Source organism: Gallinula chloropus (assembly GCF_964237585.1).
Source record: "Gallinula chloropus genome assembly, chromosome: 17".
Taxonomy (NCBI): Eukaryota; Metazoa; Chordata; class Aves; order Gruiformes; family Rallidae; genus Gallinula; species Gallinula chloropus.
In genome coordinates this window covers 14236758-14249481 of record NC_140102.1, presented here as the reverse complement: position 1 = coordinate 14249481, position 12724 = coordinate 14236758, and the positions used below count along the sequence as shown (strand labels likewise).

At 55.4% G+C, this 12724-nt stretch overlaps 1 protein-coding gene across 4 annotated transcripts in view; it reads right to left on the bottom strand.

Moving 5' to 3' along the window:
* Positions 1–11297, bottom strand: part of NF2 (NF2, moesin-ezrin-radixin like (MERLIN) tumor suppressor) — a 49402-nt gene extending 38105 nt beyond the window's left edge. For all 4 annotated transcript variants that reach the window (XM_084271924.1, XM_084271922.1, XM_084271925.1 and 1 more), the window contains exon 1: positions 11165–11297. In XM_084271924.1, the coding sequence (XP_084128050.1) occupies positions 11165–11278 (114 nt within the window). In that variant the 5' untranslated portion in view covers positions 11279–11297. The remainder of the gene's footprint in view (positions 1–11164) is intronic.
* Between the last annotated feature and the right edge of the window lie 1427 nt (positions 11298–12724).

The following is a 12724-nucleotide window of genomic DNA, read 5'->3' as shown; positions in this document are numbered from 1 at the left end:
CGCCGCTCCCGCTGTCACCCACTGCCGCCTTGTGGGCAGAGACACGGAGGACGCGCTGCTGGCGCCGCGCTGGCTTCGGTTAACCGAGCGCATCGCTCCTTCCTCCCCTTCCCACAGCACACACAAGACCAAAGTCCCGGAATAGAATCAAACCCGACGCTACCCTCGGAAAAAAAACACCACCCCCGGACGGCTCGCTGCAGTTCTTATCATCACCATCAACACCTCGAGGTCAAAAACACCAGGAGGAGCAAGTTTTGCAGTGTTGTAATTATAACCCCCTAATTTCAGGCGTTCAGCTAGCCTCCAGTCCTCTTGATGAGCTCCAGCTCGGCGCAGGATGGCTCAGATGGTGGAAGATCTCTTCCTGAGGATTATTTTAAGAGGGAGGTTAATTCGAGGGTTCAGACAAAACAGAGCGAGACACAATCACACAGCTATTTCATACCATTTCTGTACATAAACCCTGGTGCCATCAAAGGGCTATTTCCCAGCCAGAATGAAACAGCTTTCCATAAAGCATTACTGGCTTTTTATCCCCTCCTCTCTGCAGAGAGCACGGTTCAGCCCATCGCTTCAGAGGAGCGGTCGGTGCCTGCGCACACAGCCCTGCACCAAACCTCTCCCGGGACAGGTGCCTCCTCCCCAGGCATCGCTCCACATCCCTTGGGAATCAGTGTTTTGAAGCTCCAGCTGTAAGCCCCCCCCAAGCTGCCCTCCCCCAAAATCTCCTCTCAGGCTGGGCTTTCCCCACCAAACAGCCTCTGCGGAGCTTCGCACGGGCACCCAAACCAGATCTTCCTTCACCATGCTGCATCAGCTGGCACGACCCAAAGATTTCCTCCCTGAAAGCACACTGGCAGCTCTAAGACCAGCAGCGAGCACTAAGCAAGAGCTTTGTGTGTGTTTTCCTCCCCAGCTCTGCACTTTTCATTTGGTGGAGGGAATATTTTAAGTGATTGCTTCTGCTGTTGGATGTTACACCGCCGCTCTGTCCTCACACGTGTACGTTATGGCAGAGACATATATTTAACGTCCCTGCCTGCACGGTGCTGAAGTCTCTGGCCATAACATTGCAGACATCCTCCTCGACTGTGCTGAATTACCTTCATTAAATATATAAATGGAACAGCAGCCCCGTTTATTTCAACATACATGGTTTCATTCCACACCTCAGTACTTAAAATAACGATCTGCATTCAAGTGGCAGCTTTTGACAGCTGAACTCCAACTGTTTTACAGAGACGTCCAGGACCTCATCCCTCCTCTCCCTCGCTTGATAGGTCCTGTATCATTAACCACCACATTTCCTGGCCATAAAACACACAACAAAAAGACCCCTCCAGGCCTGGGGAGGGAAGAGAGCTGCTGCCCAGGGCTGGGCAGAGAGCCTGGGGAAGGGAAGAGCCAGGACGCGCTGGCAGCTCCCCATCCCATCCACACTCTGCACTAAAAGTGCCACCTGAAGCACAAAGACGATTTTACAAGCCATTCCAAGCTCCTGAAAACAAAACACTAAGGCTTAAGACGAGAAAAAAAAATCCCCCCCTCAACCATATGCCAGAGCGGCTGGCACGGCGCTGCGATAAAACTCAATCTCCCGATAAAAAGCCACATCACAATAACCTTAATCTGACCCAGGGGCTCCCCGTGGGACGGAGCAGAACGGCACCGTGGCCCTTCAGCACCCTCCACCGGGTGCAGGCATCGCCTCTCAGCTTTGCAGCTTCACATCCCGCCCCCCCCCACCCCGTGAGCACAATCGCAAGGCGGGTCGTTCAATATACTTGGCGAGACGCGGAAGGACTACGTGGACGAGCTGCTTTATAAACAGGGCGAGCGTTGCGAGGCTGTTATTCTGCAGGGCTGGAATTTATGTGCTTTACGAAGTACGGAGCGCTTACGATTTATCAGCAGAGCGTTTTAAGTGAACAGCACTAAACACTTAAAACTCAGCAGCCGGTGGCTAGAACAGAGTCATTCCAGAGCAGGTTATTGGCATCATCTTTTTCTCCCGCGGAGGCATCACATTTGGCATCTATTAACAGGGTTTGCATTATTTATTAACCTGCACCGAGAGTCATTTCCAACTAGCAGGCAACTGGACAATTAATTGCAGCGCAGAACCTTTCTGTCAAGTTTCACGACCGCTCCCCAGCTAACGAGTGGATAAACCAGCCCCCCAAAATGAGAGGAAGGGTTATGAGAGTCCCCTTGGCATGGGGTGACGAGGAGGGAGACTGAGTGCTACAAAACAGGGGCACAAGAGAAAAGTGACTCCTAAAACCCACTGGTGCAGGCTGGTGGTTTTCTTCCAACGATGCTAAACTGGATTTTCACCAGCCATGTGGAAAAGGGAGGGGGAAAAAGGACATTTTTTAAAAACATTTGATATTAGGGTTCCTCACGTGAGACGCTCCCCTTGGACAACAGGGAGGTGCCCAAACTCCAGGGGATGTAACTCAGCTCTGTCCGGGGGCAGGAGATGGAGATGTCACCTCGTTGGTGTCACAGATACAACCGACCGGAGCTTAGGGCACCCCTGGGGTTGGGCTGGGGAACAAGGGCACAAAGAAGTGACTGGGGAACACCAGTTCGCCTGGGCACATGGTGTTCCCAACACAATGGTGCCTCCACACCTCACACAACACAACCCCTTTGTGGTAACCGTGGTACTGGGTTAAAGCATGACCTTGAGGAAATCACTGACAGCTGTGGAATGTTTTCTTGCACCAATTTACCCCTAAATAATGCAAAAATATGTTTTTTCACCTTAATACATTGTTTCATTAAGAGTTAGCCTGGCACTAGGGATGTAAAGAGAGCACAGAACCCTTGTTGTGATGGGAACAAGCAGAAAAGGGGACTGAGGCCCCGAAGAAGTGCTTGCTGTCCCCTGTGTGATGGCCCCATCATTCGTGAGAAAGCTTGAACAGGAAGATGCCACTCCTCTGCACTGCAACAGGGAAGGAGAAGGCAGGATGGGAGGGCAGGGACTGAGCAGAGCATCCCTCTACTAACCTCCTGGGAAACAAGAGCAGTTTCTTTTGTCTCCGTTTCTGGCTGTCTCCATTCCTTGTCCCACGAGGAGATGCCCAAAGAAACCACCCACAACACTTCACAACTGAAACAGAGACAACTTTGAGGCTGTAGACGGCATTTATTTCTCCTTCTGGGCTGGAATGGTAACAGGAGTGCCATAGACAACCATTTATTTGGATTTAAAGCCCATTTGGAGCAAATGGGGAATCAAATATGCAATACTCTTCCATTTTTTTAAAAATAAAGTGATGTCAAATGCTTCCAATTGCCACTTACTGAGCCACAAGACAGGGCTGTTAAAGTTATTTTTATTTACTAATGCTACACGACAACTCGATAATGAGCTTTTAATTAAAATCTATTTCTGTTAACCACCAAGGAGGCCAAAAACGCGCCCGGGCGTAACGACGCAGATGGTGCAGCCAAGCACATTGCGTGGTGTCTGCCCAAGACAGAGCCAGAGCAGGATACAGGGAGAACAAGCTGCTGCAGCTCTGGCCAGCCGGCACCGGAGCGAGCTGGAGAGACAGAGGGGACAACAATCGATGATGTCTCAGAGCCTCACCTCACCCCACAAGCCAGCGAGGTGCAGTTTAAGAGTTAAAGGGTGGAACAGCAGCTTGATGAGAGGGAAGAAGCTCCCAAGAGGCTGAGAGAAGGGTGCTGCTCCCACAGGGACCTCTGCCTTCCCGCGCCAAGGATGCGCAGAGATGTAACGTTAGATGGAGCTGTGGTGCGGTCCGGCAGGAAGAGCCACGCAGGGCAGCAATCCCAGCACCGAGCCTTACCTCTGCCAACAGACACGGGGGCTTTCACAGGCCTGAATTGCTCTGATGACCATTTGCACACTGATGCACGCTGAAAGCAGGCAGTTCACCCCAGGGAAAGCCAAGGTAGGCTTTAAGAAGCCAGTGTTCTCCAGCAACGGCAAGTTTACCTCCTAACGAAGCGAGGCTAAACCGCGTATGCTGTGAAATGCCTCCCCTCCAAACCCAAGGGCTGTTTGATTTCCTAACAAAGTGCTGCCTCCCAGCTTCAAGTAGATTGTTTCCAGGGCTGCTTCCCTGTTCAAGTACTTTTAATTTCACCAACGACCTACTTGAAAGCCACTGCCTGTACAAAGGAAATAAAGAAGAGGTATTAAACGGCATCAACACTGGAGTAGCTACACCAAGAGAGCAAGGTTTTCAGTCCCAAATGCCTTCCCTCTTTCCCCTTTGCAGCAACACACCTTCTTTGGATTAACCACAGGCTGAGGCCTGACTGATAGCAGCTTTGAACCATCCTTGGAGGGAACTGGGTAGCACAGAGTTTCATAACTGGATTAGCAGAGGCTGCAGCGGGACACGGGGACCCAGGGAGTGTTCCAGCTGCAGGGTGCAGGAGAAAAGCCAACGAGGATCTGTGCTCATCCTCAGTCCCGGCCTAAGGGAATGCAGAACCGAACCGCACCAAGCAAGACAGCTCTGGAAAATGAATTCCCAAATGACACTGCTGTGAATCTACAGAAGTTGGGACTTTTGGGGGGGCATAAACCCCTCCAAGATGTGACGTGAGAAAACAGCCCTTACCTGCCACATCTTGTAGTTAAAGAGAGATCAGCAACAACCAAAGAGCACAAACTGCTGAGTGCTTGTTGAGAGCCGATGCAGGATCAGGGCAGATCCTGCAGATCCTGGCACTAAGGAACCAGAACACTGACTTGACAGCTGATATCCCAACAATTTACTGAAGATCCTTTCACAGCTGAGGGGGATTATTTCCTTCAGCTTTTTAAAAGAGCTGGTACTGCCCACAGATTCATCTTTTCCTGTTAACTTTCCACCTGCTTGCAGAAGCTTAGCAGCGCCGAGAGAGGTCACTGGCCCTACCAGCATCACTGAGCTGCTGCTAAACATCTGGCTGGGGATGGAAAGATCTGCATAAAGCCCCTTCCAAGTATTTGGCAACACAGAAGGAAGCTGGGGGCACTCCTCTCCCCGGTTTCCCTCTCTTGCCTTTTTATTTTGGTGCAGAGACTGGACAGAGCTCAAAACTCAACCCCGATGTACTGCACCAGCTCCTACACAAAAACTTCTCTGGCCCCAGATTCTAACTGCCAAATCTTCACTTTCTCCTCTTCCAGAGGATGAGCTTTTGCAGCTCAGCTACATAACTCCTCATGGCTGCTAAAGAGACAAACGCTTGGCCGCCTGCTCCTGAAATTGGGTCTCATCTACTTACAAGAGAACAGAAAAGCTTTACAAGCAGCCTCATCCAGCTGGCCCTGCACCGAGTGGGGCACTGGGTGAAAAAGATCCCTTCCAACCACAGTTATTCCCTGGACAGAGAGGAACAGCTTTAGCCCCAAAGCGGTAACAAGATGCACACTTGGACCAGGGAATACAACAGTCCAGACCTGCCTCTTCTCGCTGCTCCAACGCTTAAGCCATTTCTCTAGGTTGGTTGTAAAGCTTTTCCGTTCATTTTCCATAGACAGGAGCTGTGGCTGTCCAAGGATTACAGCTGGGAGGCATCTCAGTGTCTAGCTGTGCCTCAGCGGAGACACCAGCCCTGCAGGAGTTTCAGGCTGAAGTCCACAGGCACGGTGGAAAGGGCTGAAGGGAAAAACACACCCTTCAGAAAAGGTACTGTGGGTCTGCTAAGCCGACCAGCCACAGCAGGAGGAAGAAACAGGCAAAGCCACAGACGAGGCCAAAGGACAGGCTGGAAGGTTCTCCCATCAACCAGGAACTCAGTACTCAAAAAACCTGCACATGGAAGTGTGACAGACCCAGCTGACAACAGCCATACTACAGCCCTGCCATTCTGCAGCAGGGAGAGGGCGAGCCATGTCTTGGGAGACATGGACTCAAAGTACCACAGGGGTTTAAGATGTTACACCAGAGATAATGGATAACCTCATCTAAGGCACCACCAAAATCACAGCACCTTTGCCACATTGAGTCATTTGGTTCAGGGCCACTGTCAGCAAGTTGTACCATCAGGGTGGCCATGACAGAGGAAACCATCAGCCACGACAGCCTCCTGGTGCCGCGCTCCGAGCTCACACCGAGCCATCAGCAGAGGTGCCCTACCCTGGCAAGCTCTGCTTCACACTCCTGCTGCTGCAGGCAGCTTCCCCACGCATTACTCAGGCAGCACACTGCCTATTGTGGTGATAACTGCAGGAGAATGTCAACCTTAAATGTCTTTCAACAACATTTCTCTCGCTCTGCTCTCCAAGCACAGAAAAGACAGGACAAGGGGAAAAGGTCTGAAGTCGCCTGAGGGGAAGTTTAGGTTGGATATGGAGTCACTGTCCCTGGAGGGGGTTAAGAGTAGATGCTGTACTTGGTGACATGGTCTAGTGTTGGACTTAGTAGGGCTGGAGAGATGGTTGGACTCAATGATCTTGAAGGTCTTTTCCAACCAAAACCTTTCTGAGATTCTACGAAAGCTGAGGGTCCGCACAGGCTGTCTGAGGGGTTTGCAGGAAGGTGGGCAGCTAGGGCCTGGGTAAACTCAGGGATTTTAGGGGCTATGCAGATGTCTATCCTTCCTCAAGATGCTCTCAATGAATTAGGTACCAGGCTCAAACAGCTGCGATGGGAGTAACAAAAGGGAAGACACTCACTTTGTGCCTTCAAGATTTCCCCAAACAAATTGCAAGGCTTTAAAGTGAAAGCCCAACTGTGATCATTGGGCTTCATCGCCGTGTTAGGGAGATTAAGATTTCATTTCTATGAATTATTTGAGATTTAGGCTCAATTTAGAGACATCATTTGCAGAGTAAACAGATGCAAAGCAGGTTTAATCTCTTAAAATACACAGCTGGGAATCTCTACAGGGCAGACTGAAAAATGAACACAGAACATCAAGGTGTCCCCCTCACCCTGTCCAGCTACAGGAGTGTTGATGTGGTTGGAAGAAGGACAGACTGCTGGGACAGGCACTGGGGCTCTACAGTTTGCACCGAGCGACCTTCCATCCCCAGAGCCAGCTGTCAAGCCAGGGCAGCTCACAGATTCACATCCCTTGGTGATAACAAAAGTGTGGAGAGAAAACATCAGTTATATCAGCACCACACAGAAAAACATTGATAACTCAGGCACATTTCCCAGCCACCTGATCAATACCCACCCAGGAAGCCACCAGTTAAACTCTGCTGAAGACCAGCACACACTGTGTCAGCCTCCCTGAACAGCCACACGTGTCCCAGACCACTCACCAGTGGAACACCCAGCTCTGGGAAGGACAAGTGGGGAGAAAGCAACACGGCAGCGCTCAGAGCAGGCTGGCAGGGCTGAGGGAGGGCACAGAGGCGATTTGTAATGGGGTGGAGGGAGGATGGGGGCTCCTGGAAGCGTGTGGGACTGAGGGTGTAATAAGATACGTGGCAGGATGTTCTGCTGGACCACAGCCTCTCCTCCACAGGGATCTGCAGCCCTGGCACAGACAGGAGTTTCCTGCTGCCCCGTCCTGCTCTGAACACCCACCTCACAGATCCCAAACCTCACGCAAGCCGCACTCCCTGGGACGGTGGCTGAGCAGGCAGGGTCCCCCAGCACGGCCAGTAACATGGGGTGAAGCTGAGGTGTCAGCTGGGGTGAGGCAGGGAAACATTCCTCTGCTCCTTTCTCCACCTGCTCAGCTGCTTTTCAGCGTGTGCTCTGTCGCCTGGGGCGGGGAGCAGGCTCCAGCACACACCAGGTACGCAACAAAACCCAACCAGAGAGACAACCCCAGGACTGCTGGCCTTGCAGAGGAATTGCCAAACCCCCAGTTCGTTCCCTCAGTGGAGCCAGGAGGTCCCCATGGTCGGATAACAACGATGGCAGAAAGGGAGGGGATGAGCACAGGCAAGAGAAGCCAAGAGGCAGCAGCACCTCCCTGTGCCTGCCTTGGCTGGAAGCAGCATGGGCAATGAGACCCCCAACAAGCCATCAGCTCCCCATCAGCCCAAGGCAGCGTTCACAGGCTGCAGAAACACACCTCAGGAGCTCCCCAAGCAGCACGACAGCCAGCCTCTGCTGCACCTCCTTCCACTAATCCTTTAAAGGGTGTGTGTGCAGGAGAGGTTTCACCCTCCACAACCTCCTGCTCAGCTCAGCAATCCTCCTTCCCACCGAAAAAGCCCACCCTACCAACATGCAGAGAGACACAAGGGTGAACAGAGTGCTGCTCACTCCTGTCCCATCTCATCCCTCCAGGCCCTCAGGGGTCTTTGGACAGCGGCAGGATCCAGTCAGGGAAGAGCATGGTCCTCCCCAGATCATTGACTCTCTCACCTCTTTGACTTTTGGATGAGGAAACCAAGACCACCATGGGCACAATCTCCACTCCTGGCCCCAGGTCTGACCAGGCTGCCATGGCAAGGATGAAGCCAAGCCCTTCCCTGGGACACCGTCCCATCCCCTCCCTCACATCCATCCCAGTGACCAGCAGCCACAGGGTGTGTCTGATCCCACTGCACCATCAGGTTGCAGAGGTTGGGTTTTTTCTGCAGAGTCAGCAAACCAGGAGCCTTCCCCAGAGCCATACAGCTATGGGACAACAACGGGGGCAGAGACCCCACCTCCTTCGATAAAGCTTGAATAAAACTCCCACCTTGCCTGCACTAAGCATGGCATGAAAGAGCCTCAGCACCCACCCACATCCAACTGCTCCCCTCCCTTCCACTTGGGCCTTCTACGCTGAAGGATGACACCCAAATTCCCACATGACTCCTTCCTTCTTTGTACACCAGATCCAACAAGACACAGGAGAACCCGAGCAGGACCATACACGCAGCTCTCAAGCTTCTTCCCACGCTTCCAGAAGGGCTGGAGAAGTCTATCTGCAGTGACAAGTTGGGGTTTGGGGTTGTTTTTTTTTTGGCAGGAACCTCCCTGAAAAGTCTCCTGAAGATGCACAAGCTGCAGGGTCAAATCCCACCCGAATGCATTGCCTTAGCGCTGAGCAAACACCCTAATCCCAACGTGAAACAACAAGCTGCCACACCACTGAAAACAAGAAACACAAAAGAGAGGGAATTCTTCACTTTCCACTGTACATTATTGCTGGCAGCCTTGGGAAAACATGCAAGAACGGAGCCAGGACACTTACACTGTCCTGGCAGCATAACAGTGGGAAGCCTGCACGACTACTGTCTAAAAGAAATCCTTAGTCCCTGGGAAAGGCAAAAAGTTCTTCAAGGCTGACAACAGATTGCAAGAAGCAGCAAGGTTACACTGCCACACAGCCCTTGGCTTAAGGGCACCAGAACCCCACCAAGACTGGGGTCACACTAATGAAATACTGAACCCCAAAGTTAAGCTGTGTGGGTAGAGGCGGCTTGTTTGTGTGTCCAGTCCCTGTTGACAACAAGCCAGAACCCCAGGGCCTGACGACAACCGCTCAGGGAGAACGATTAAGAATCACCAAGGGCCCTAAAGGAAAAAAGAAGGAAAACATCAGAGCAAAACCAGACTGGGGGGAGCAGACAGCATGTCACCACCCCCAGGAACAGCCCTCATCCTGGGGTGGAGCTCCCAACTCAGAGAGGCAGGGGAACGCTGTTCCCCTTGTGTTGAACCCCCGTGGATTCAAGCCTGGCCACCTGGGACACCTCAAGACCCTGTGCCTGGGGTTCAGGTGGCCCACGAAAGCTGGTCCTGGTCCTGTTATCCCAGTACCAGTCCCAGTGCTGTCATCCCAGTGCTGGTCCCGTCCCATCGTCCCAGTCCTGTTATCCCAGTACTGGCCCCAGTCCTGTTATCCCTGTACTGGTCCCATCCCGCTAGCCCAGTGCTGGTCCCAGTCTTGTTATCCCAGTCCTATTATTCCGCTACTGGTGCCAGTGCTGTTATCCCAGTACTGGTCTCTGTGCTGTTATCCTGGTACTGGTCTCTGTGCTGGTCCCAATCCCATTATCCCAGTACTGGTAGCCCAGTGCTGTTATCCCAGTACTGGTCTCTGTGCTCTTATCCTGGTACTGGTCTCTGTTCTGGTCCCAAACCCATTATCCCAGTACTGGCCCCAGTGCTGTTATCCCTGTACCGGTCCCACCCCACCAGCACAGTGCTGGTCCCGGTCTTGTTATCCCAGTCCTATTATTCTGCTACTGGTGCCAGTGCTGTTATCCCAGTACTGGTCTCTGTGCTGTTATCCTGGTACTGGTCTCTGTGCTGGTCCCAATCCCATTATCCCAATACCGGTCCTAGTGCTCTTATCCCAGTACTGGTCCCAGCGCTGGTCCCGGTCCCGTTATCCCAGTACTGGTCTCTGTGCTGTTATCCTGGTACTGGTCTCTGTGCTGGTCCCAATCCCATTATCCCAATACCGGTCCTAGTGCTCTTATCCCCGTACTGGTCCCAGTGCTGGTCCCGGTCCTGTTATCCCAGTACCGGTCTCTGTGCTGTTATCCTGGTACTGGTCTCTGTGCTGGTCCCAATCCCATTATCCTAGTACCGGTCCTAGTGCTCTTATCCCAGTACTGGTCCCAGTGCTGGTCCCGGTCGTGTTATCCCAGTACCGGTCTCTGTGCTGTTATCCTGGTACTGGTCTCTGTGCTGGTCCCAATCCCATTATCCTAGTACCAGTCCTACTGCTCTTATCCCAGTACTGGTCCCAGCGCTGGTCCCAGTCCCGTTATCCCAGTACTGGTCTCGGTCCCATCCCTTTATCCCGGTACTGCTCCCGTTATCCCACTACTGGTCCCGGTCCTGCTCTCCCCATGCCGCTCCCGTATCCCCACCCACCCCGGACTCTAGTCCCAGCCCAACAAACCCGTGGGGCTGTAAAGGGCTCTGACAGCCCGGAACGAAGCCGCAAGCGGGGGGCAGAGCCGGATCACACGCTGACACCGCTGCCCCCCTCCGAGACCCCCACCAGCATAGGCCTCCAGCGCTCCCTCCATGAGGGGGGGGGGGGTCGGGCCGTCGGTGGGAGCGATGGGGCGGGGGGGCCCCCCCGCCCCATGGCTCCCACCGGCGGCCCGACCCCCTTAGAGCCGGGGTTAAACCCGCCAGAGGCCCGGGGGAGGCCGCGGAAAGCAGCGGCGGGGGGTGGGGGGGGGCTGGGGGGTGCGGCCCACCTCAGCGGGGCCCTCCCCTCCCTCCCTCCCCTCCCCGGCCCGGCCCCGTCCCCGTCCCGTCCCCACCTCACAGCTGAACTCCATCTCGGCGTCCATGGTGGCGATGCGCACCGTGAAGGTCTTGGGCTGCTTCCTCTTCAGCGAGCTGAAGCTCATGCGGGACGCGATGGCCCCGGCCATGGCGGGGAGAGGCGGCTCAGCGCTGAGGCAGCGCCATGGTGGGAGGGGAGGGGAGAGGAGGGAGGAGGAGACCGCGCAGAGCTGTGCCCACCCCCGCCGCTCTGCCATTGGTTACGCGCAGGAGTGACACCGCCAATGGGAAGACCTGTGGGGGAGGAAAGGGAGCGGGAGGAGATATGATTGGGCGAATTAGACGCCGCTCAACTGAAGTGGGAGGGGCAGGACCGCCTCTCAGAGGGGACAGGGGAACTGGCGTCCTCTGGCGGCAAGCGGAGGATGTGCCGTTGTGCGCATGCGCGGGAGGGGGTGGGCGGGGCGAGGCGGGCACTAGGACCTGGCAGCGGCCGTGAGCCCTGGGGATACCCGGTGCCCCGGGGCGCCTCGCAGCGCCGGGAACTGCCCGCCCGCGGCTCATCGAGCCCTCCCGGGGTCCCGCAGGGACCCTCAGCTCTGAGTTCCGTGATGACGGGGCGGAGGGAGCAGGGCTTTCCCCGGAGGTGGTCCCGCCCCGGGCGGGAGCTGCCCAATTCGGGCCCGGGCGGCGGGGGCGGAGCCTGGGACCATCGCCCGGGGCGGGACCGGCACGGGGGGAGCGGGACAGGGACCAGGGCTGGGATAACGGGACAGCACCGGGACCCGGAACAGTAGCGGGACAACGGGACAGGGACCAGCACTGGGATAACAGCACTGGGACCAGTACCGGGATAACGGGACTGGGACCAGCACTGGGATAGCGGTATGGGACTGGGACCGGTACCGGGATAACGGGACTGGGACCAGCACTGGGATAACAGCACGGGACTGGGACCGGTACCGGGATAACGGGACTGGGACCAGCACTGGGATAGCGGTATGGGACTGGGACCGGTACCGGGATAACGGGACGGGGACCAGCACTGGAATAACAGCACTGAGACCGGTGCTGGGTTAACGGGACCTCTAACCAGTACCAGGATAACGGGACGTGACTGGGATTGCGACTGGGACTGGGATTAGCGCTGGGTACTGGGACGGGACTGGGAACACTAACAATGCTGCGAGGAGGGAACTGGCACCAGGGGAACGGCACCGGGATGACGGGACGGGAACCGGGACCAGCTCAGGGTTACTGGGACGGGAGTTGGGACCGGCACGGGGTACCGGGACGACCCCAAGCCCCGGCAGGAGCGGGCGGGGGAAGGGGCGCAGCGGGAAGCCGAGCGCCCCATCGCCCCCCCCAATCCCCGGGGGGAGCCCGGGCGTCCCGGGAGCGGCCCCGCCGCCCCCGCCGGTCCCAGCAGTGCGGGCGGCGCCGCAGCAGGAAGAACGGGGCCTCTGTCCCCGCGGGGACAATGGGGACATTGAGTACCACCCCCCCGGCCCGCTGCCCCCGCAGGACCCCCATGGCAGACGGCGAAGAGCCCCCCCGCCCGGCCCCCGCCTCCGCCGGCCCCCGCGGCACCCCGG